The sequence below is a fragment of the Notamacropus eugenii genome, chromosome 3 (assembly GCF_028372415.1).
Source record: "Notamacropus eugenii isolate mMacEug1 chromosome 3, mMacEug1.pri_v2, whole genome shotgun sequence".
Lineage (NCBI taxonomy): Eukaryota > Metazoa > Chordata > Mammalia > Diprotodontia > Macropodidae > Notamacropus > Notamacropus eugenii.
The window spans coordinates 208,678,668-208,704,576 of record NC_092874.1 but is presented as its reverse complement, the minus strand read 5'-3'; the positions used below and the strand labels follow the sequence as shown (position 1 = coordinate 208,704,576).

Genomic DNA, 25,909 nt, shown 5'->3' with positions numbered 1-25,909 from the left:
TTTGTTCTTCCAGATGAATTTTGATTTTATTTTTTCTAGCTTTATAAAACAATTTTTGGTACCCTTTTATATTTTTCAAAGTATTTCCATAAATATCTCCTTTGAACCTCATAATAATAACATTAAGTGAGCAGAGAAAATGTTATTATCTTTCCTTTACATATGATGAAATGAGGTTAAATTAATTCTTCAATATCATTCAACTACTAAAATGCTAGATTTGGAAGTTAAATCCAGTTAATTATAACCCCACACTCAACGCTGCTTGACTACTCAATGTTGCATAATTTATGAGTATACAAAATTTGGTAGTCAACTTTTTAAGTGATTAAGGAATCCATTCCAGACCATTTCTTACACTCTAGGCTCTCTTTGGGATCCTAAAGCACTGTATGCTACCAATATGATGTCCTTTGACTTGCAGAACTCCAACAATTTGCTCTGGTTCAGATAAGGATGGCATTCCACCTGCAGTACAATAAAAGCAAAGTTTTAGCTTATAAAAATAAGATGTATGATGACAGAAAGGACAATAGCTGGCATTTTCATAATTAAAGGACTTGAGAATTATCTAGTTACACCAAAATCACAGAATGCTAGGAGAATGTGTCTATTTCAGGTCCTTTTCACATAGAGTCATTAGTGCTGAAAGGGACAGAAAAAGTATTTTTGAGTTAAGGGAAAGCTTGAAATCAATTAGTAAATAAGATTCAGATACTGCCATTGATTAAAACTTTGCTGCCTGAAAAAAAGTACTAAAAGTACTTTGGTTTAAATAAAAATTGCTCCAATGTGTTTGAGGAAATATCACTTTCAGGTTTTAATTATTTGAGAAGTTTTGAAAAGAAAGTAAACTGTGCAATAAAAATACACTCAGATAACCTTGTGGATTATATAGGATGAAGCACTGAACTTCTGTGAAAAGTTTTATAGTTTAAAGGATCAAAGAAATAAATTGTATTCATTAAAAATTAGGAAAATGTGAGGAGGAGGTAATCATTTCAAGAAAAATAAATGAGATGTAGGACCATGATGAAGATAAGAATTGCAAGGAGCTATGATTTCTCCATTCATTTGTCAGGAAGAGGAAGGATAGGAAAGAAACCACACTAGAAAAAGAATTGTTTTACCTGGTTGCAGACAGGCTTATATTTAAGCCCAGCTTTGTTCAGGATCATCTCCAATTGCCTGCGGTTGAAGTTGGACACCCCAATGGACTTCACGAGACCTGCATCCTTACATTTCTCCATGGCCTGAGCAGAGAGGGATTGTGAACCAGTATGGAATCTTGGAATACATGTGGAGTAGAAACCCCCATTCATCAGCTAGCCTTGGTGTTTTTACTTCTTTTCCTCTGATTTCAAAAAAAACCCAAGGAGAGGGAATGTCACAGAATTAAAACTGGGAAGGGGCTTCAGAAACAATTTAGTCCAACTTATTTATTTTTTTCTTTTTTTGGTGAAAGAAATCAGCCTCTAGAGGAGTTATTGCCAAATGCCAGGTAGTAAGCACCAAAGCATGTTTTAAGTTCAGATCCTCTGACCATTTTAATTATTCTGGTTCCGAGGACAGCTCTTCATCAGGTATATTACTAGTTTTAAAAGAAACATATTAACAGAATTAAATCTACATGACACTGACTCCCATATAACTTTTCAATCAAAGCATGAAAAATTAAGTGGAAGTTAAAGACTTATTTCAGGAAATGAAATTTAAAGTCATTGTAGCCAATGTCGAGATGCTTAGAAATATCAAATTGGGTTTTTATTCTCTGAAATGGGTGACATCTACCCTGCCAAGAAACAAATAAAGTAACAACCACCAGAAAAACAACCTCCTCCCCAGCTTCTAACACTTTTTTTCTTATCTTTACATTTTATTATTTTCTAGCATGCCAATTAGTCTCTCTCAACTACCCGAGGATCTTCCCCTCCAATCACAATCACTTTTAGGGAAGGCTAACTGTACCTCAGAGTCATAGCATGTTTTTTGTCCTTTGCTTCCACAAGTCACCTACCTCCCAAGTATCACGTAAATCTACAGAGTCGCTGATACATTTGTTATTTTCATCCACTGGAAAATTCTCTTTTCCAGGCTGCAATAACAGAAGGGAAATTGGTCTTTCTTAGACAGTCAAACAAGTGAATGATCATATTCAGTTCAACCTACTGTTTATGTTGCATAAAGCACTGTGCCAGATGCCACAGATAAAACATGAAATGGCAATATATTTCTTTCTGCTAGTAGGATTCAAGAACACAAACAATTGTAATAAAAGTCTGCAGGACCAGACATGTAGACCTGGAAAAAATCTTACAAATCATCTAATCAAACACTCTCTATGTATTATATATTTAAAACTTTCTTGACAATATGTGACACAAAATGATTCCTGACAAATATTGAATTAAATCCCATATAGAATTATATTTGCTGAAACAATTAAGCAAAACCACCAGATTTAATTACATGGTTCTGATTGATAGAATGTACCACTTTATACCTTGGTAGTATGCTGATTTTTAAAAAGAAAAGATGTGTCCTTTAACTTGAATAGTCTGGAATATTTTATACAATTGTCGTCATGTACATGCAATCAGTTGCTCACTCAAAAAACATTTATTTAGCACCTACAACATACTGGCCTAGGCTCTTAGTTTCCAAAAAGGAAACAATTCATTACTGGAGAGTTTTAGTAACTCCTGTTTTGTTACCCATGCCCTGATATCAAACTGCTAAATCTTTGATTCATTTTTTTTAATTTATTTGCTGGTTAATCAATCTTTGGTAGTTGTAACTTGTTTTGCTTGAGTAAATTCTCCCCTCCCCTAACACATTCATCCCTCTTCCCTCTCTCATTCCCCTCTTGTCCCTTCTTATTCCAATCAAATTCCTTGTCCATTTTATCTTTTTCTTATTCTTCCCTTTTCCAGTACTTATAATAGAATGGTCTATGTATCCTTTCATCCCACAACCCTCTCTTCCTAAAGGGTATTTCTTTTAAACAAGTATATTCAGTTTCTCTTTCCTTCTCACTCACCAATAGACAAAGGTGGGTTCCTATTTCTAGCATGTAAGAACTAAACCATCACCTAAATTCTTAAGGATACTTAGACTGGTTGGCATGTTTCAAATTTCTTTCATGTTTTGCATTTTTTTGAAGGCAATTTGAGTTAAATGGCTTAGGGTCATACATCTAGAAAATATTTGAAGCCAGATTTGTACTCATATCTTCCTTACTCCAGGTCTGATGTTCTATCCATGGTGTTCTCTAGCTGCTCCAGTGCCTTGCATTTGAAAGACTATTAAAGAACACAGTCTCCAGCTGTCAAGGCAGGCAGCCCAGCTCCCACATACCTACTTAAGCAGAACTGAACTTCATGTCACATTGAATAATAACCAAGAAATTTATGAGAAATTATAGTAAGTGAAATCTTCTACTTTTGAACTGCACAAAAAGTCATTCAGCAACTCAGAGACAAGTAAAATACACCCTTTCCCTCCTCCCAAGCAAAGCTTCCCAGAGAGATGTGACATTTGTACCCTACAATGAATGTTCTGTGTCTAGATTCTGCAAGAATGGAGGACTGACCTGAGAAAACCCTAGGGTGCAGACCTTGAAAACCTGGGATGGACCAGTGTAGGAGCTACTGACATGCTACTGAGGTTCTGAGGTCAGAACAGCCAAGATCAAATCCAAGGGTATCTGGACACTCTGTTCTGAGATGCCAAATACGGTCCTGAAAATTCCACTCTGAACATCGAAGAATATTGGCAACCAAACTCTAGGAGATGGAGACCAGTGCAAGAATCCAAGGAACCCAGGCCAAGACTAAACACAGCACACCACTTCACCCAAAAGCCGAGCAAGTGCCCTTGGTTAGCACTGGAACAAAGCCCCATTCAGTAAAGTAAATCCAGAGATGAGTAAATCAAATACCCAAAATAAGAATTTTGAAAATTATTACAAATTGAATTAAAAAGTAGATTTAAGAGTGTAGCAGATTAAAAGTACAACACACTAATGCAGATTTATTTAATACCCTACTATTCAACAAAAAGAAGACCTCAATTACTGGAAAAGGTACTCACTAATAAACACTGGTAGATAAATTGAATAGTTGTATGGATGAAATTAGATTTAGATCAACACCTCATAACTTATGGAAATGTAAGCTCCAAGTATGTATGTGACCTATATGTAAAACACTACATCACATCATAAATGAATTAAACATTCTTACTCTGTTTCTAATGTCAATAGCTTTGCTCTTCCTTAAGCAACCTGGGAAACTCACCAGATCTGTGCTGACCTTGGCAGAAACAACGCATAGGCAGAAGCACTTCTATAGCTCAGAACTTTTTAACTTAGGTAATCCATCACCCTTAGCCTACCCAGAAGCAGGTGTGGAGAAAAAAAAAACAGCAACACAAATGTTATGTGACATCTTGATGGACTAAAAAGTTAGAAATCCCAAACCTTCTGGTGGTCCAACATTAAAAAGTCCCTCACCCCCATGCAATGGGAGTAGGAGCTTGGTAATGGGCATAACCCACTGTTGTAGCTTCCTCTTGTCTTTGAATAAAAGATACTGAATTTTTTTCTAAAAGGATAACTTTCACAATTATCAAAGAGTTTTGCTCTCTTCCCTTTATCACCAGCTCTTGAGCATCTTTTTTTTATTCTGATGGTAAATCTTACCATTGGCATTCCAAATACTCCCTTTTTCTCCTTTTACCAATCCCCAACCTATCCTGTGAAATGCTCTTTTGTTTCTATCCTAGCTTGCTACACAATGTTGTTAATTAGCTTTGTACTCTAAGCAGCCTAAAGGTCATAAAACCAAATCTATTCTAAATCAAAGAATATGAATTTGCTATCAGCAAGAGCAGATTCGTTAGCAGTCTAATAAATCTCTAAGGTTTTTCTCCTGTTTTTGACTCACAGTCATTGGACCTTGATGACTACATGCCTCTCCTAAACATGCCCAGGCTCATCTCCTAAGGTTAAAACAGAATATCCTTGGAATATTAACTTGTAGGAATTTATTTTAAATATTAGGAGAATGACACCCAACCGTAAAAACGACACTTTTTTTCCCCATCAAAACATTAATCTGTCGTCCTCTAGATAAAGCAGAAATAAGAACAAAACATTCCTTCACTCCTTAGAGAAGGAAGGATGAAATCTGCTAAGACAGAAAAGGAAGAAATGTGGTCAGAATGTCTTTGTATCTAGACGATGTTCTAGTACTTACTTTAAAAGAGACAGGAAAATGTATAATATAAAGGTCAAGGTAATCAAGCTGGAGGTTCTTCAGGGTCTCTTCCAGGGCAGGCCTGACCAATTCTGGGCGGTGGCATGTGCTCCAAAGCTAAAGGGATTGAAGGAATATTCAAAGTAACAATGAGTATTCTTCATCAAAGCAGTTTAAAGAAGTGGGACAAATTGAGGCAATACGAGGACAGCAGACAAAGTTCCCAGAGTGGTCAATTTACAGGCTAAAAAATGTGAAAGGAGTTGAAGATCATCCTTGTTACTTAATCTCTCTGTGCCTGTTTCTTTGTAAAATGAGGGATAATAAATAAATTCTATCTACCTCCAAGAGTTCTTCTTAAGTTTATAAGAGATGTCACATGTCTTGTTAACTGCAAAAGGGACCTCTTTGAGAATTAGAAAAATTTACCCACTAGAGTAAGGCTCCTGAACTTCCTGTTGAAGGAGGTTCTGAGTGGACAACCAGCATGGAGATCCCTCTGAATCAGGGGGTTTTAAAGGAAGTATTGAGAAGCCTGAAGCTAGAAAGGTTAGGAGTAGTAGTCAGGGAGGGACGTGCTTTCCCTGGGCCAAAGGTAGAGGACCCACAGAACAATGAGGTCTCTTCCCAACTCAAGTTAATGCCAGAATTTTGAATATTCTTGAAACTGTGTTTTGGAAACCTATTAAGATTTTCTTACACCTATGGAAGGAAGCAATAGCTACATAATTAAATGTCAAAAGAGATGATAGGGAAGTAGACTTTTCAAGGCAATTCCTTGACTTTCATCTTCCCCTTATCTGTTGAGTAAGTGCCTATTTTTCCTACGTTGTTTCCTAAGATTGAACACAAAGATGACTTAGTAGCACACAATAGACAACAGGCTAGACTTGCAATTTTCCATTCCTATAGTTGGGGGGGAGTTTATAAGAAATGCAAGTCAGCATTGCTATTACATTAATCCCTTACCAGTTACTTTTCTTTCTATTTCACTTTAGAAATCTTTAATAAAATTTAATTACTTGGAACAACAGGTTTGGATTATTCTAATTCAAACCCTTGCCCCCAACAAATTAATGTAATAATTAACATCTGTAAATTTCAGAATTGGAGATTGGAGGCCAAAGGAAAAGAATAAAAATTAACTAGAAAAAAATTATAAAGTATATTTTAATCCCTGTTGTCTAAATCCAGTTAAATGTGGATATCAAGATAAGACTATGAGAAAACCTTTAAATTAAGCCTAGGAAACTTTAAAAAAAATAGTATGTTGCTGAATTTTCTACCAAATTTGAGGGCACATTACTGCAGTTCAGAAGCAGTTAAACCCTTTAACCTTTCTTAAACGAAAGTTACTGTCTACTTCTTTTGGCTTGTCTTTAAGGCATTATTCTTTGCTTTCCCAGTGATGAGGGCTTTTAAAGAATGAACATACTTATGATTTGTATCCTATGCAATAAATCTAGAATAGGACTTCCTGTCAGACAATTTATTTCTAATTTAGAAAAAAATACAGATTTGTCAAACACTAAATTTCACAGTAAGAATATTATTTTCCTACATAATAACTATAATTTTGGATCTATTACTAAAAAAAAAAAAGTACACAAAATGATCATTTCATTTTCTTCTCACAGTTTAGGCAAGGAATTTGCATCCTGACTAAAAGTAGGAATAATTTAGAGTCTTCAGGATGAAACAAACTTCTAACACAATTATGAAATTATCAGTTCACAATATGAGTCCACTTAATACCAAAATATTACATTTGACATGTCATAATAAGAGAAACATTCTCATAGCTGTTCATTCAGAGAATGTGGTCACTACATGTCCCTGATAGTTTTTCCTAGAGGTGCTCATTTCTCTCATTGTCCCTGAGGTGATTTCTTAATTATTTATTTGGGAAAACTAAATATCTAGCTATTTTACACTGCCTTATAGCAATGCAGCCTCCGGAAGAACAAAGACAACGTGTTCTTTAATGAGCATCCCCGCACAAATGTGCATCTTGCTTGTTAACTGAATGGCCACTCTACTTTTGAAATTAAATGACAAGGAGTTAAATTCCATTGTTTCTCTATAACACTAGCCTTTCTCTTTTGTCTTACGCAGAAAAATTCATTGTTGTTGTTTAGATTCCCTTGGTTGGGAGGGTTCTTCTTTGTTACACATACAATTTTGCTTTTCAGTTCATCTTCATCAAATGTATCATCACATTTTTTTAACATGAAAAAATTCCCACAAAACTGAATCACTGTTTTGTATACCTTCCCCGTGCAGAATATATCCTTTCTGGTCACCATCCCATCTGCAATCTTCGCTTGGATTGCCTGTCCAACTTCTTTTTCATTTCCATATACAAAAGCCCCATCAATATGGCGGTAGCCCACTTCAATGGCTACCTTTGTGGCCATCTCACAATCACTTTTGGGAGTCTATGGATTCAAAGAGAGAGAATTTCAACCTGGATAAAGACACCTTAGCCCAATGGACACTTTGTCCCAAAGGACAAAAAACACTGTTTATCGTTCTTGATGAAGTACTACTTAAGTTCTTCCATGTACAGTGGCATTTTGTCATTTGTTTTCTTTAGATCCTGATGTTTGTTTATTTTTCCATTCAGTCATTCTAAGAAGTATGAGGCTATTAGGTAACAGAGAAAAGTAGATATTTTGCCAGATAGACATCTGCCTAGGTTAGCTGAATTCTTGGGATTAGACTTTAGTCTTTGGGGTTTGGTTTTAGGATGTGATGTTACATTCCATGCCTTTCCTCCTCCCACAGTCATAGTTTAATGAAATGTTTTGTTTTAAGTATGCTGAGCTACAGGCTAGTTCAAGAGAGCACAGTAGTAGACAGAATACAAGACAGCACAAACTGAGCAATAGTAATTCACATTACAAAGTCAATTTAAAGGAGGAGTAGGCAAGCTTTCAACACTGAAAAGTTTGGGAGAAGACTTTCAGTGCATTGGTGGTGGGGTGTAATGAAAAAAGATAAACTTAAGAAAATTACTACCAATCATGGATTCGTAAAATATTTAACTTGATATTTACTATCCATGACCAACCATTTAAACTAAAATTCTTGAATCACCTAAAAGCTCAAGACAGACAGTTTAGAATTACTGTTAGGGAGACTATACTAGTAACCTCAGTTATCATATTGATAAGGATAAGAGGACAAAAGCATAGAGTTCAGAAATATCAGGGAAGAAATAGTGAGATTTCACCAACAACCACTTTAGGTACAGTTATGCAAGGTCAATCAATCATAAAGAAATTAGAACCATCCAACTAAAAATTAGGCTACTAACTCAGCTCAGTGTAACTTATTTTTGAATTATATATAATAGTATTTTGTACTTTTTGACATATATATTGTTATTATGAATTTTGGTCCACTATTGATAGAGTTTGCGTGATTTGAAGCAGCTTGTAAGTGGTGCTTTGAAGTGTGATTTGTCTGTTTTATGTCTACTATATTTATATATGGTTGTGAGAGTTATACTATAAGGAAAGCTGAGCATCACAGAATTGATGCTTTCAAATTGTGGTGCTGAAGAAGGTTTTTCGAGAGTCCTTTAGACAGAAAAGAGAGAGATCAAATCAGACAGTTAAAGAAATTCAGGCTTTTCACTGGAAGGTCAAATACTGAAACTGAAGCTTAAATACTTTAGCTGCATAATGAATAGATGAGATGCAATGGGAAAGACCTGGTGTTTGGAAAAATTAAAGACAAAATGAAAGGGGGGGAAACAAAGGATTAGATGCATAGATAGTGTCATGGAAACAATGAACATAAACTTGGAAAGACTGAGAGATAGTGAAGGACCTGTTGTGCTACAGGGTCATAGAGTCAGACCAACTGAAGAACATCAAACCTCGTATCATTAAGGTGAAAGTTATATATCCCAAAACAATTTTCAGGAAATAAGATTTTGAGTTACAGGGAATATTGAATCAGGTTCTGCAGCTTTTCCCACAGACTATAGGTACTATTACTACATTTTTAAGGGAGAATAGAAAGAAAAAGAAAAAAATACTGTGGGAGAAAAGGACAACCAAGTTCACAAGCAATTTTCTGGAGAAAGTTGACCATCTTGACGAGGATCATGGACTCAAGCCAGGAGCTGGCTTCAGACTTGAGCAGGCTCCACATCAAAGCAAGGTCCAAGCATGTCAATATTAGCATGCCAGTCTGAAGGCCTTAGAGGCCTGTGTCTTCTCCACCTGCCACATTTGATTAGCCACCAGTCCACTCAGCTGTCCTTTGAAACCCTTCTTTCTCAGGAATTCTCCATCCTCCTCCTCAGTAGCAGCTGCATCAGCATAGACATTTTCATGAAAATGCTGGTGAAGTGCCCCTGTCTTCAAAGCCAGATCCTGAGGTGTTGTCCATGTTTTCCATGTCAATCACTGCTGAGCCTCCCTAAATTCTCCTTGAAGCCCTCCCCCCACTCAGGTGAGGACCTATTCTATGTATCTCCCACTGAGGCCACCAAGGTTGCTATGTGACTCAAAGATTCCTGTCACTGAAGCTCATGTGTGGAAGTGTGGAGGAGGGTCCATCCTCAGGGAGTTAAGGTGGGACAGGGGAGAAAGGCATTCTCCCACTGTGGGATGCTCCAAAAAAGAGAAAAAAAAATTGATAAAATAGAATATCCATTTCTGTTAAGTAACAACAACACAGTAGAAAACATGAGACTAAACAGACCTATCACAAAAATGAAAATTTTTGTTGTTGTTGTTAGTCCTTCATGCTCCAAGAGGACCATGACATCAGGGAGATGGTGCCTTGAAATGCAAGTGAATTAGAATTCAATGAGGAAGGACTGTGCAGTCACCAGCCTCACATTCTCCTTTACAGCCATCTGAGTTCAGTGGCAAGATATAGATCAGGATGACTGGAAATGGCCCAGACCGAGTGGGAGACCACAGCCTTTTTTAAGTTAAGATATTTAACAGATTTCCACTTGATTGAGGAAATGCTCGCTCAGGGATTTCAGGCTAGGTAAGAAATGAGGCAGAGAATGACCTCTTTACCTAGTTTAAAAAAATCAATATAAAAGCGAAAGACCCTCAGGCTAAAACAGAAACAATTGCCATTTATCTTCACTCCAAGCTGATTGGGGCCCAAAGCATGATAAAGTGGGGTTGGCCTGTTACATGTTATAAAGTGGTAAATATTTCCTATCTAAAACCAAGAGGTAGCATTATTTGTAAAGGAGATAAGCTAGAATTCTTGTCTGTAAATTCAAGGGTGGAATAAGGATATCCATTGTGACCAATTATATTTGATATAGTGACAGAAATGCTGGCTATTGCAGCATTAATAGAAGAAAAAAAATTAAGGGAAGAAATAAAATTCAAACTTTTTACAGATTATATTATATGCGTAGTTAAGCCTAAAGGACAACTACAATTAAGTGAAATGGCAACTTCATCAAACCTGCGGGAAGTTAAATATATCCACAGAAATCATTGGCTTTGCTATATAATACTAATAAAATCCAGCAGGTAGTGATGGGGGAACAATCCACTTAAAATTACTGCCAAAATGTAAATAACACATTTTGGACTCTACTTTCAAAAGAATAATCTACATAAAACATCAAAATATTATTTAATGCAATAAAGGTTGACCTAAATAATTGGAAAAACATTCATTGCTAACGGGAAGGATGAACCAGTACAGTAAAAATGACAATACTACCAAAATTGTTCTACTTATCTAGTCATACTTTTCAAACTACCAAAGTATTTCTTTATAAAAGTAGAAAAAAGTAACAAAATTCATATGGGAGGAAGTAAGTCAAAAATATAAGGGGAAATAATGAAAAGGAATGTGAATTAAAGAGGCATGGATCCTAGCACAGCCAAATCTCCAATTAAAGCTTTACAGAAGCACCTCACCCCCATATACACACCTCAGAAAAAGAAACCTGAGCATTGCCAGCTAATAAACATTTATTAAGCACCTGCCATGTGCCTATTTTAAAAGAGGCAAAAGACTGTCCCTGCCCTCAAAGAGCCTAGAATCTGAAGAAGGAGATATGTAGACACATACGCCTAGCACGAAATATACAGGCATAACTGAATAGAGGGAAAAGCAGTGGAATTAAAAGAGGTTACAGAAGGCTTCCACCAAAAGCTGCAATTTTAGTTGGCGGGTTAGTAGACAGAGGCAAAGAGGGAGAGCATTCCAGGCATGGGGGATAATCAGAAAATATGTCCAGAGATGAGAGGAGAGTTTTATTCCTGGAACAGTGTAGATGCCAAGATCATGGAGTCAAAAGTTACATGTAAAGTACTGGAAGGTGGAGGGATACAAGGGGCCTAGGTTGCAAAGGGCTTTGAATACCAAACAGAGCATTTTGTATTTGATACTGGAGGCAAGAAAGGAGCCATTAGGTTTTATGCAGGAGGGGAGTGATATGGTTGGACCACAGCTTTAGGAAAATCACTTTTGTGGTTGAGTGAAGGATGAATTGCAATGAATAAAGACTTGTGGCCCACAGATCCATCAGCAGGACATTGCAAAAGTCCAGGTCAGAGATGAGAGACTTCACTAAAGTAATGACAGAGTCAGAGGAGAGAAGAGGCATATATGAGAGATGTTGTAAAGGTGTGTTTGTCCTTCATTGCTGAAGAAGACCGTGATATCAGAGAAATAATGATATGCCTTGCACTTGACTTTGTTTTGAGTGAGGGAGGGCTGTGCAGGTCACCAGCCTCACTTCTACACCAGAGCCATCTGAAGCCAGTGACCATCAGGATGACTGGAGATGGCCCAGGATGAGTCAATTGGGGTCAAGTGACTTGCCCAAAGTCAAGCAGCTAGTGAGTGTCAAGTATCTGAGGTGAGATTTGAACTCAGGTCATCCTGACTCCTGCACTGGTGTTCTATCCACTGCACTACCTCGCTGCCCCTGTTGTAAAGGTAAAATCAACAGGTCTTGGGAAAAGACATGGGGGGTAAGAGGTAGTGACAAGTAGAGGTAGCACAACCAGAGAGAGTGATGTCTTGAAAACCTAGAGAGAAGAAAGTATCAAAGAGGTGAACCTCAGTGTCAAAAGTAAAGGAAAATGAAAACAGAAAAAGCCACTGGATTCAGCAACTAAGAGAAAGTAAAGGAAAATGAAAATTGAGAAAAAGCCATTGGATTCAGCAACTAAGAGGTCTTTGACAACTTTAGACATAGCAGTATAACTGAAATAATTAAGTTGAAAGACAGAAGGGGTTAAGAAGACAGTAAGAAGTGATCAGACTCCCAAAGGAATAGAAGCGTAAGAAACTAAAAGGAGTAGTGAAGGTCTCATTCATATATTCCAGCCAGAGATTTTTCTCCAGTGATGGAAGATATAGGGGTAGCATGGATCAAGAATCTGAAGAAGATGAAATAAGTTGAGATATCCTACATGAGAATATAGAATGTCACCAGAGCTACTTTTATGAGATATGTTCCATTGGAAAGATCACACTGGTTACCTCCATGGTACATAAGAAGTCAATAAATTCTAAGACACATACTTTACATAGGATGGGGATAGGTTATCAGGGACTTTTTAAATCCTCATTTAGAGGATTTTATATTTGATCCTGGAGGCAATATGAAACCACTGCAGTGATTTAAATAATGGTGTGACATGGTCAGATTGATGCTTCAGGAAGATTAATTTGACTGCTGACCAGAAGACGGAAGATAGTAAAAGGACAGTTGAGTCCAGGAGATCATTCAGCAGATAACAGTCCAAACAACAGTCCAGACATGAAGTGATGAAGACCTTCAGCAGGGTGGTGACAGTGTCAGAGAAGAGATGAGGTCATATGAAAAATATGATGAAGGAAAAAATCAACAGGCCTTAGCCACAGATTGGTTATGGTGCGTGAGACATAGTGAGGAGTCATGGATGATGCCTACGTTATAAGTCTGGGTGACAGGAAGGATGATGGTACCCTGAACAATAATAGAAAGGATTAGAACGGGAGAAGTTTTAGGGAAAAAGAAAATGAGTTCATTTTGAAGAAGTTGAGTTCAAGATGTCTACAGAACATCCAGTTTGAGATGTCTAATGTGCAGGTAGGACTAACTGAAGGTCAGCAGAGAGATTAGGCTGGAGAAGTAGATTTGAGAATCATCAGCATAGAGATAATCATGGAAACCATGGTAACTTATATGATATAGAGGGAGGAGAGAAGAGAAGAGGACCCAGGATACAGATCTGGGAGACATCTATAGTTAGTGGGTGTCATGACCTAGCTGAAGATCAGTGAAGGAGGCTGAGGAGAAGTCAGACAGGTAGGAAGAACACCAGGAGACAGTAGTGCCATGGAAACCTAGAGAGCAGAAGGAATCACTGAGAACAGGGTGATTGACAGTGTCAAAGACTGGAGATGTCAAGAAGAATGAGAACTGAGAAAAGACAATTAGATTTGGCAGTTAAGAGGTCAATAGCAATGTAGGAGAGAAGGGTTTCAGTTCAAAGATGGAACAGAAAGTCAAGTTGTAGAAGACTAAAAAGAGATTGAGAAGAAAAGTATAGATATCTATTATATATGGAGAGAAGAGAATAATTCACAGTGATGGAAGGATCAAGTGAGACTTTTTTTAAAGTATGTTTGCACTTAGGAACCAGGGAGTAGACAAGGAGAGACTGAAGATAAGTCAGAGAAAGATGGAATGAAATCACAGAGGGGTTTGCTTTGGGAAGGAGAAAAGCAACCTCTCCTTGTGAGAGAGGGGTAAAGGAAGAAATAATGGCAGAAGGTCTCTCAGAGGCAGCCCTTGGGAATAGGCCTCAATTTTTTCAGCAAAACAGGAGGCAAAGTTCTCAACTGAGAGGGTGGGTGAGAAAGAACCATAGGAGATTTGAGAAGGGATGAAAAGGTTTGACAGAGTCACTAAAAGGTTTGTCTTGTATCGTATATATCTGATTACCATATTAAGCATCTTTCAAGTGGTAACGTATTTCATTATAATGTTATTAATATTCAACAAAATTTGCAAAATAAAAAATGTTACATAAAGTTTTATAAATAATCAGAAGAATATGGTCTTGCTGCACTATTTCCTACAGATTGGCCCATATAAAATATACAGTATTAATAACAAGTTTGTATTTAGAGTTTTATTTTTTAATAAGTGTAGGTAGACTAAATTGCTATATTTTAAAAATATAAGTATCAAAGGTAAATTATATTTTGGAAGCTTAGGAGAGAAAAATTACTATTATTGCATACATGTGAATAAATCTAAAAGATTATTGTGGATAGATTTTTAAATTACCCCTGATAAAACAAAATGCATTTTTTGTTTTTGTTAAAACACTGAGGACCTCTGGCTTGGATATATGGCAGGACACAATGCAGATAACAATTCTTCAACTCTTTAGCAAAAAGTACTTCATGAAGTTCTACAAAGAAAAAATATTCATCACTTGGTGATTAACATTTTGTTGATATCTCCAAATCCTAAGATAGGAGAATCTAAATCTATCACCAGGCTCATGTAAAAAACATAGATAAGAAGAACTTTTCAATGATGAGTCCTTTCTAAAATTTTGAACTTTAATTTACTGTTATGAATACTTTGTGGACTTCCTATTCTAAGGACCTTTGAAGGTAGGTGCTATTATTAACCCCATTTTATAGTTGACAACGGGATAAAGGATCAGGGTCACATAGCTCTTTAGTATTTGAGGTCAGATTTTCATTCAAATCTTCCTGACTCCAAGCTCAATTCACTGAGTCATATAACTACCCCTGGAAAAGAATTATACACAAAAGAAATGCAGAACAGCCAGCATTCCTAACCATTCCAAAAAGTTCAATTTAAATATCATTTTGTCCAGAAAGTCAACCCTTATTCCATCTCTCCCTCTCCCCATTTGGTTATTAGCCTCTACTTCAAACTTCTCATAATTCTTCACAGCTTAACTCTCTAATGCAATTATCATATAATGCACATTTATCATTTTCTGCATTTCTGTCATGTCTCTTTAAGGTTGTGGGTTTTTGGAAATTAGGGGCAGTGTCCTGGCTAACAGACCAGAAAGTCTTAAAGTGATTCCATTTAGTGATCCCAAGCTTGAAGGTCCCCAAATACCATGTTCTCTTTTCTTGTCAGGATAGTGCTGCTTGGGCTTGTACTCTTCCTCAGTTATTCAATCATCAAGTCCAGACCTTCACCCTATGTAACCTCAACAATCACAATTTCTTTAGGTAGACAACTGTACCCTATAACCACAGCAATTCCCTTCTTCATCCTCACAGACCCTTTTCCAAAAGTCCTCATTTCACTTCAGAAAAGTGAAGAGGCAGACAAAGCATGTCTGACAGTGAGACAGTGACACCTAGGGAGAGAATGGGTTTAGAGTGGTGGCTGTTGGTCTCAGGTGGGCTATTTTCCTACAACCACCAAACTTCAAGAGCCCTGCCATCCTGAATGAAGGAAGAAATAAATTGCCTGCTTTCTGGAGACCACTATGTGGAAGCAGGGAGGGAGGGGGCTGGAGGAAAGCTCTTCCTCTTAGCTGGCTTATCTCTGTGTTTAGATGTTAAGCAAAATGTATCCTCCCTTCCTCTACATACCCTTTCTGTCTCTTTCCCTTTCACCACCTGCAATATTCACATGGCAGTACGGATATTCCCCAGATACAGTGTTGCTTGCTGTTCACTCTTTTTCTCCAGTTCTCAGACTACATCAATACCCAGGCACCTTCATGCTGGTCTGGTATTTGCTGCACCTCAATATGAAATAAAACAGACTCCCTTCTCCTCACCCCAGGGAAGTCAGGGGAATCCATTCATCAATCTTTTAACATCCAAGTCTCCCTGAGGTGCACAGGTTCAACAAAGTGCATAGAATACAACTGGTTACTCTTATAAAGCCCTCATCAGTGGTACAGATTTGTTTGCATATTCATAATAATCTTGTGGCTGGATGTGCAATTATGAAATGCTTGTGCTTATGTGCATATGCCCTCAGAGCAAAAAAAAAAAAAAAAAAAAAAGCTCCTTGTATTTCCCTAGGCAATCTTCCTCTCTCCAATGTGGTTCCCATTTCATCCTCAAGCCTCAATGAAAGGAATATGGGGCAACATTAAGAAACAAGTCCACCACAGGTGAAAATAATATTCAAAATAATATAATTAAATTTGAATTAAATGAAAGTTTATGTAAGGAATATATTTTATATAATAATTTAGAAATATGACTACAATTCTATAAAATCTGGCAAATATTCAAGAGAATTTTTTAAAACCTAACTAAGCAGAAGTAAGGCAGAGGGCAGGACCTCTTTTTTTCTCTTCTGCCTCCTGGATTGAGCATGCATAATAATACACAGCCCCACATCTCTCTGCTCATCCATTTAAATATCATCTGTCGTGGTCTCAAAGATGGGAAAGGCAAATGTAGCAGATAGTCTGCCAAAGACGTACCCTTTCTTTCCTCATACACTCCCAAAAGCTTTTTCAAACTCTAGCCTTAATGAAGAACCTTCCTCCACCACATCTGAGGGCTGATCTCACCTTAACTTTCTTTGCCCAGCAAGGAAAGAACTACAATCACCAGAGTCTCTGTGGTCAGCTTGTGGTGGTTACACCTGACATGTGATACATGTACCAGAGTGTCAGATTTATACAGAAGTTCACTATCCTGCATTTGACATGGAATTGTGTACTTCTACCCCAAAGAGTCTCTGGCACCATACTGGGTGGAATGGGATGAGAAGAGAATTAGGATAACACATTCCATCTCCCCTCCCAGTGTTCTCCTCACCCTCACCCACAAATCCCTTCTTCTCTATACTTACACCTTTACTGCTATAAGTACCAAATCCCAGAATCGGTATGGTATTCCCATCATTCATTGTTACTGTTGGACATCTGGAAAGAGCCATTTCTTTTCACTTCACAGGTCAAGTCAATCTCTGCAGGCAGAAATCTCCCACAAGTTGGGAAAGACTAATTGAATAAAGTCCTGGTTGTTTCTGTTTAATATTCTATTGCCCTATGGAACTCAGAGGGAGTGGCATAGTTTTAAAGTTGCAGAGTGGGGTAGAGCGAACAGCAAGACATGAATCACCTCTCTACAGCTTCCTGAGAAACTTAGCTGCATTGAAATGTTAAAGTAAGTAAAGAAAGTCTTGATTTGACCTAAATTTGATTGCTGTCCTCTTTTTCTCTAATTATTCCTAAAGAGTGGTGGGGTCAGAGTGGAAACGCTGGACAGGAAAGAGTAGAATAGGGAAGAAGTATTGGGGAGAGAGATCTCACAGAGAGAGAGGAAAGTGATGGGAAACGGGAAGGGAGAGGAAAAGTAAGTTAGTGAGCCGATTTAGGCATATTTGCTCAAGCCACAACTGTCCCAACCTCCTGCTCCTATTTCACCAATTGATCAATGCACACCTGTAGTGTTGTGTAGTTTAGGAGACCCATAGCTAAAGTGTGAACTTTTGGAGAAGGCAGAATCCAATTGCTCCTGAGACAGCCTGGACATAAGATGTGGCAGGCTGCGGGGAGAAGAAAGAAATTAGGGCATAAATGCAATCTTTCAAATCCACTTCTTTTAGGAGCTTTACTCCCATTCATCCAGATGCCCATTCATATGCTGGCTAAAACAGGGAATTCATCTTTACAAGGCCAGGTCTAAAAAACTCCCCATCTCAGTCACCTAAAATGGGACAAAAAATATTCACCCTCTAGAGGCTCTAATATAGTTGGCTCTGTAAATGCTCTTCCTCAGAGAGCCCCTAGGCTATGGAAGTCCTGCACTGAGAGTCTTTTACCATGTCTCCTCCAGATCATGCCCCTGGGAACTATTCTTCCACAGACTGCTCAGGCTTCAACCTGATCTTCTACAATGATCTTCTTCCTCATTTGTAGTTTCTTAGCTTTGTAGTTTCTTAGCACTAGTGGGAGCTCCCCAGTCTTTACCCCATCTGCTCTCCTCCTCAGGATTCCAACCCCAGTGGAACCACAATCCTGTGTCTGAGAGAATAGGGTAGTTTACTGGTTAAAGCCTGTTAGTCTCTCCTTAGGAGAGATCCATTCACTTCAGTGGCCACTGGCTCCATTAGGTTCTCTCCCCTTTTATTGTGGGTCTCCGAAAGGCTCTAGCTTCTGAATCTGTTGACTTAGTTCACTTTCATATATGTAATCAGAGCAAATGGTAGGTGAAAGCTATAAGCACAACGTAAGTGTGTAAGATCTTGCTGTTTTGACTTGAATGTTTAGTCATTCCATATCCCATTCCATATCCCACATTACTGAAAATAAATGAGAAACATCCTCAATTTGTTTTGGGGAAGAGAATTTCAGTGTAATCACTTCTCTTACACGGAGGCAATCTATTTGACCTAATCATTACTTAAGTATGCTCCCAAGTCTTTTACTATAATTGGAGTAAAAGTCAGTCTCTGACAAATTCATTTGTGTAATTATTGAACCCAAGGGCAGAAAACTTCTACCAACAAAAGTGTTGTTCCTTCTCAATAGTGTCTGATCTTCCTAAAGGAATTGGAATTCCAGTGGAAACTTGGAGAAGTAAGAAGATCAGATAATCCAGGGTGTCAAATATAGATAATTCTAATCAGACACTTTCTTTCTTTGTTTCCCCTTATTCTGACATCAATTGTACTTCTCCTTATGTTTGGGTCCTACATATTGAACATTCCTGGTATGAATCCTACCTGATCATAATGAATTATTCTTGTGATAAGATGCTGTATTCGTTTTGCTAAAATCTTATTTAAAATTTTTTGCATCTATATTCATTAGAGAAATTGGTGTATAATTTAGTTTCTCTGTTTTGTCTCTTCCTGGTTTAGGTATCAAAACCGTACTTGTATCGTTTAAAGAATTTGGGAGGATTCCTTCTTCCCCAATTTTCAAAAATAATCTATGTAGTATTGGAATTAACCGTTCTTTAAATGTTTGATAGAATTTACTTATAAATCCCTCCATCCCTGGAGATTTTTTCCTAGGGAGTTTATTGATGGCTTGTTCAATTTCTTTTTCTGAGATGGGGATGTTTAAGTATTCAACTTCCTCTTCTGTCAATCTTGGATCTCCTTTTCTAATTGGTTGACTTTCTTTTCATAATCTTCTTTTTCTTGGATTATTCTTATTTTTTTTAAAACCTTTCCTCAGGGAGTAATAAAAAGTAAACACTTTTGAGGAAACACAGGGTCAAAAGAGAGAATAGAGGAAAGGAATGCAAGATAGGGTGGAGGGAAATACAGTTAGTCTTTCACATGATTGTTAGCGAAGTGTTTCGCATGACTATACATATGTAACCTATATCGAAATGCTTGCCATCTCCAATGGGGGAGATAGGGAAGGAAGGAAAGGAGAAAATATGGAACTGAAAGCTTTAAAAATGACTGTTAAAATGGATTTTGCATGCAACAGGGAAATAAAACACATAGGCAGGAAAGTACAAGAAACTAGAGGGGAAAGAGATAAGAGAAAGGGGGTGATAGAAGGGAGGGCAGATTGGGGGGAAGGGTAATCAGAATGCACATTGTCTTGGAGTGAGGGGAAGGGAGAGATGGGGCTAATATTTGAAACTCAAAATCTTGTGGAAGATAATGCTGAAAACAAAATTAATTAATTTTTAAAAATTTTAATTTATAATTATTATTAATAAAAACCATAAATTAAAAATATAAAAAAGGTTTTAGAGACCAAATTTTATAAAATAACTCACAAATGCTATTTTCTTCTTGTACAACCAGTAAAAAACCCCTATTTCATAACTATTGCACAATTTATAACCAATATAAAACCTATCTGTACACACAGAAAAAGAAAAAAAATAAAGTTTTTCCTCAGTATCTTTCATTTGATTTTTTAAGCTTTTTTTTTTAAGTTCTTCTGTGAATGCTTTTTGGGCAGGTGACTATTTGATGCTACTCTTTGGAGAAGAAGAGGTTTGCTTTGCTTCACTTTCCTCCTCTGAAGATGAACCCTGGTTTTCTCTGTTCCCATAATGATTCTCAATGGTTGGATTCTTTCTCATTTGCTTGTTCATTATTTCTTTTTTGGTAGCAGCTTAGTTTTGTAATTACCTCTAGTCCTGGGGTATGGAGAATCGTGCCTCTGGCCTTGGATCCTACTTTAGTTCTCCTCACTGGCCTGGAACCAGAACCTAGACTTCCAGCCTCCTATAATTGCCCACAATCAGTGTTTTCCCTGACCCACTGCTTCTCCACTCACTAGCCATGGTTCCTACTTGCTCTCCCACATCTCCATAGCTGAGCTGGATCTGGCGTTCCTTGTCAGCAGATGTTCCCTCAATCTTTTCCACCACAGATACCCTACTAGTCTCACTGTCCCAGGGATAAATGCTCCAGTGGTTGGGGCTAAGGCATCCTCCCAACCTAGCTAATCCCAAGGCTTGCTTCTTGCTGCTGAAGTGGACCTAGCCTGTAGGTCCCAGGATTATTCTTCACATCTTCTCTAATTGTCCCAGAAGGATCACTATTCTTCCCTTTCTTATTTATTTTGACCACTCTATGTTCACCCTGAAGTTCTATTTGTATAGGAGATCTGGAGAGCTTGGAATTTTCTGATATACTCCTCCATCTCTCCAGAATTCTCTCTCATAAATACCCTTTTCTAAAAGCTATTTTCATCTGGCTGACTAATTAATATCAACTTATTATCATGAAGAGAAACACACTGGGAGGGGCAAAATGAGTTACAACACTAGAAATACAGTGCCCAGTACAGCACGGCTACTCTTAGAGCCCTGAAGAGGATCTGTATCCTAGTTGGACTCTGGCTACCCCACGTTCCAGGATGAGTGGAAGTTGAGAGAGTAAGTGAAGAATATGCACTACATATTGAGAAGACTGTTTGAGCCCCCAACACATGAAGGGAGCCAAAACCGGGACTAATCAATCAGAAAAGGACATTTTTGACTCACCCTGGATTGGCATAACCACCATGCTTTGTGTGATCCCTGAGTGAAAGTTCTCCTGCTGGATTTGGCTGACTAGGAACATGCTTCTGACAAAGACTGGGAACCCTGAATTGGACATTTCCTTTTGTTTTATGTCCCTCCCTTATAATACGCAATCTTGAATAACTGAAGTTTTATGATCTTGATGTTTGATGGACACTATCCTGCTACGACATCCATGTTTTATGATAAAGTCATGATAATTGTTGACAGGTATGAAAACTATAATTTGGGCTAGCACAAATATCCTAAGTCAGAAGGGAGTGATCATGTTGGAATAATTCTTTCCTCTTGCTCTAAGGGTATGAAGTCTCCTTCAGCAGGCCTTTCCTTGAATGGGATTATTTTGACTCCCATATATCTATTTTACTACTTTAAAGTAAATAAACAGCACATATTATGACCTAATTTGTTTGTCTCCTTTAAATCCAAGCTCTGAAGGTTAACAATACATATGTTGAGAAGAGTCATAGAAACCACAGGCCAGATGCAATCAAATAAATCATAGCAGTCATAGTTTAAGAAGCCCTTCTGCATCTGGAAAAATAGTACTATAAGAGTCTTCAGGCTTCTCATCTGATTAGTCAGCAGTCCCGTAGTAGGAGAATTACCCATGACTGGCATTGATTATTGATGTCTCTGTTGTGTCAGGCTATATGATACAATGGAAAGAGCACCAAATCTAGAGTCAGAATTTGAATTTGAATCTGGATCTTCTACTTATGGTGCATAGTGTAACAAAGAGAGTAGGTCTTGAAGTCAGTAATCTGCTCTCCATTAATTGTGCCACCTTGGAGGAACTGAGAACTTACAGATCCATAAAGTAAAACCTCTACTTGAAAAAGGACTCAGAGGTGAAGTAATTGACTGGGAAAATGCCCAAAAAGGCAGGAACAATAAGACTATAGAAGGTTACTTTTTTGGGGAACAGGTATTTTCTTCTATCCTTTTGCAGAAGGAAGAAAAATGCATACCATCAGGGGAAGACATAAAAGTCAAGAATTCTGCATCCAAAACCTCCAAAATAAATATGTGATGATCCCAGGTTATGGAAGAGCTCAAAAAGGATGTTAAAATCAAGTAAGAGAAATGGAGGAAAAATTGGAAAGAGAAATGAAAGTGATTCAGAAAATCATGAAAATCTAGTCAACAACTTGCTAAAGGAGACCCCCAAAAAATGCTGAAGAAAATAACACCTTTAAAAATAGACTAACTCAAATGGCAAAAGGGGTCCAAAAAGCTGATGAGGAGAATGTTTTAAAAAGCAGAACTGGCCAAATGGAAAAGGAGGTTCAAAGGCTCACTGAAGAAAATAATTCTTTGAACATTAGAATGGAGAAGTTGCAAGCTAACGACTTTATGAGAAACCAAGAAATTACAAAGTAAAACCAAAAAAATGAAAAAATAGAAGGCAATGTGAAATATCTCATTGGAAAAACAACTGACCTGTAAAAGAGATGGAGGAGAAGCAATTTAAAAATTATGGGACTACCTGAAAGCCATGATCAAAAAAAGAGCCAAGACATTATCTTTCATGAAATCATCAAGTAAAACTGACCTGATATTCTAGAACCAGAGGGTAAAATAAATATTGAAAGAATCCACTGATTGCTCCCTGAAAGATATCCAAAAATAAAAACTCCTAGAAATATTGTAGCCAAATTCCAGAGTTCTCAGGTCAAGGAGAAAATATTGCAAGCAGCTTGAAAGAAACAATTCTAATATTATGGAAAAACAATCAGGATAACACAAGATCTAGCAGTTTCCACATTAAGGGATTGCAGGACTTGGAATATGATATTCTAGAAATCAAACAAACTGAGATTAAAACCAAGAATCACCTATCCAGCAAAACTATAATAGAACTGTAATATTTCAGGGAAAAATATGTTCATTCAATGAAATAGAGGACTTTCAAGCATTCTTGATGAAAAGATTTTCTATCTGATTTTCAACCACAAGAATGAAGAGAAGAATGAAAAGGTAAACAGGAAAGAGAAATCATAAGGGACTTACTAAAGTTGAATTGTTGACATTCCTACATGGAAAGATAATATTTGTAACTCTTGAGAGTTTTCTCAGTATTTGGGTTGTTGGAGGGATTATATACATATAGACGGAGGACAGAGGGTGAGTTAAATAGGAAGGGATGATATCTAAAAAAATAAAATTGGGGAGTGAGAGAGGAATATATTGGGAGGAGAAAGGGAGAAATGGACTGGGGCAAATTATCTTTCCTAAAAGAAGAAAGAAAAAGTTTTTTCAATGGCCAGGAAAAAGGGGAAGGTGAGAGAATAGCAGGGACACTCAATTTGGTATGAAAATCTATCTTACATTACAGGAAAGTAGGAGAAAAGGGAATCAGTGGGGGGTGGGGAGATGATAAAAGGGAGGGCAAATAAAGTGAAGGAAAAATTAGAAGTAAATGCTTTAGGTGTGGGACAAGGTCAAAAAAGAGAATAGAATAAATGAGGGACAGGATAGAATGGAGGGAAATATGGGTAGCCTTCCACAACATGACTATTATGGAAGTCTTTTGCATAGCTTCACATGTATAACCTATACTGAAATGCTTGCTTTCTCAGTTGGAGATGGAGAAGAAGGAAGGGAGGGAAGTTGGAACTCAAAGTTTTAGGAACAAAAATTGAGAACTGTTTTTGCATACAACTGGATAATAAGAAATACAGGTAATGGGGTATAAAAATCTATCTTGCCCTCCAACAAAAGAAAGAAGATGGGGATAAGGAAAAGGAGGGGTGTGATAGAAGGGAGGGCAGATTGGGGGAAAGGGTAATCAGAATGCAGTGTCTTGGGGTGAGGGAGGGGAGAGATAGGGAGAAAATTTGGAACTCAAAATCTTGTGGAGGTGAAGGTTGAAAACTAAAAGTAAATAAATAGTTTTAAAAAAAGATTGAACTGAAGGGTCCTTAGATAGAAGAGTGGAATTCTGGATTAAGAGATATTGAATTTCGATTCTTGGTGGGATCCCAAGCCAAAGAGCTGTATATCATATCCTGAGAACCATGCCTAAAGTCCACAGAGACGGAACCTTCGAATCTAGGAAATAGAGCCTGGAATTCAGGAGACTTAGAGTTTGAGGTGGTAGTGTCTAGGACCCAGAAGGGTGCAACTCAGGCTTCAAGGAGTGGACCCTTATATTAGAATAGGTGTGAAAACCTCAAGTTGAGGAGTGGAACTTGGAATCTAGAAGACATGTTCTTCTAGATAGTTCTAGAAGATAGCTCTTGGATTTCAGAGAATAGAACTTGGAATGGGCAGGGGAAGGGGCAAATAGGCCTTTAGAGCCTAGGGACAGAAGTTTCACCCCAGGGGATAGATTTCATTCAGAATCTCCATCATGAGGCCCAGCAAGTAACTGAAGCTTTCTTGGAAGCTGAGTGTGGAGGTAGTACACCTTGCTGGTCAAGCCCATGTGCTAGGCCCAGCTGAAGGGTGAGCAGGGCATCCAAGATGAATTGGTCAAGGCCCTACTGGGGCACAGCACAGAGAATTGTCACAGGGTGTCTCAAGTACTCAAAGAGTCTCAGTACCTGATGGGATTTCAGAGCCAATGGCTTCCCCATACATGGCAATAGACGTGTATAAGGCCCTCGAGCTCAGGATAGTCAAACACCAAGAGGGATACTAAATATTAGAAACCAAGCTATGATGTGCAGCACAAAGCAGAGATGGGGTACCCAGGATGCCCAGGGCTCTGACTGTACTTCCCATAAAATCTAGTCCTCTGATACTCACTCCCAATAATGCATCACCAACTGGTACCAACTTTCAGGTATCCCTAAGCAATGATTGCAAAGACATAGAGCATGTAAATTCTATTCCAGTGCCAAAGACCTAAAGAGACTAAGGAGAGAACTAAGGGACCAGGAGCAGTGCAAAGACTGGAGGTGGGGCATGTTCAGGGGAGGGCTCTTTCAAATATTTTCTTGTCTCCTCCTTTTAACATCACCCATTACAATCCCTTTGCACCCTTACCACATTTATTATCATGACATCATTTAATTTATACCCACCCCTCTATCAATGTATATCCCTTTTATGTATCATAATAAATATACAGTTCTCAAGATTAACAAATATCATCTTCCCTTATAGGGATGTAAACAGTTTACTCATGTTGCACAACAAGTTTTTTCTCACTTACCTTTTTATGCCTCTCTTGAGACCTACGTTTGAAGATCGAATTTTCTATTGAGTTCTGGCCTTTTCATCAGGAAGGTCTGGAATCCCTTATTTCATTGAATGTCCATCTTCTTGCCTGAAATACTATGCTCAACTTGGCTGGGTACTTAGTCTTTGGTTGTAGTCCCAGCTCCTTTGCCTTACAGAATATCATATTCCAATTCCTTTGGTCTTTTAATGTAGAAGATGCAAGGTCCTGTGTGATCTTGACTGTAGCTCCTTGATATTTGAATTTTTTCTTTCTGGCTGCCTGCAGTATGTTCTCCTTTACTAGATTGTTCTGGAATTTGGCAATGATATTCCTTGGTGTTTTTAGTTTGGGGTCCCTTTCAGGGGGTGAATGGTGGATTCTTTCGATTATTATTTTGCCCTCTGGATCTAGGACTTCTGGGCAATTTTCTTTGATGATTTTTTGGATGATATTGTCCAGGCTCTTTTTTTCATCATGAATTTCTGGTAGACCAATAATTCTT

At 37.8% G+C, this 25,909-nt stretch overlaps 1 protein-coding gene and 1 long non-coding RNA gene across 5 annotated transcripts in view; one reads left to right on the top strand and one right to left on the bottom strand.

The window, feature by feature from the left end:
• LOC140533870 (prostaglandin-E(2) 9-reductase-like) overlaps positions 1 to 17,240 on the bottom strand; it is a 30,262-nt gene extending 13,022 nt beyond the window's left edge. For 2 of the 4 annotated variants that reach the window (XM_072654206.1, XM_072654208.1), the window contains exons 1-6: positions 17,080 to 17,240; positions 7,529 to 7,696; positions 5,259 to 5,375; positions 2,018 to 2,095; positions 1,131 to 1,253; positions 359 to 468 (exon numbers count right to left, since the gene is read on the bottom strand). In XM_072654206.1, coding sequence (XP_072510307.1) covers positions 359 to 468; positions 1,131 to 1,253; positions 2,018 to 2,095; positions 5,259 to 5,375; positions 7,529 to 7,696; positions 17,080 to 17,166 — 683 coding nt within the window. In that variant the 5' untranslated portion in view covers positions 17,167 to 17,240. The remainder of the gene's footprint in view (positions 1 to 358; positions 469 to 1,130; positions 1,254 to 2,017; positions 2,096 to 5,258; positions 5,376 to 7,528; positions 7,697 to 17,079) is intronic. The other 2 variants (XM_072654207.1, XM_072654209.1) reach the window with 2 other exon arrangements.
• Positions 17,241 to 17,323: 83 nt separating this feature from the next.
• The window catches only part of LOC140533873 (uncharacterized), a 49,874-nt gene continuing 41,288 nt past the window's right edge, over positions 17,324 to 25,909 (top strand). Inside the window, exon 1 of the long non-coding RNA XR_011977090.1 lies at positions 17,324 to 17,396. This is a non-coding gene — a long non-coding RNA (uncharacterized lncRNA). The remainder of the gene's footprint in view (positions 17,397 to 25,909) is intronic.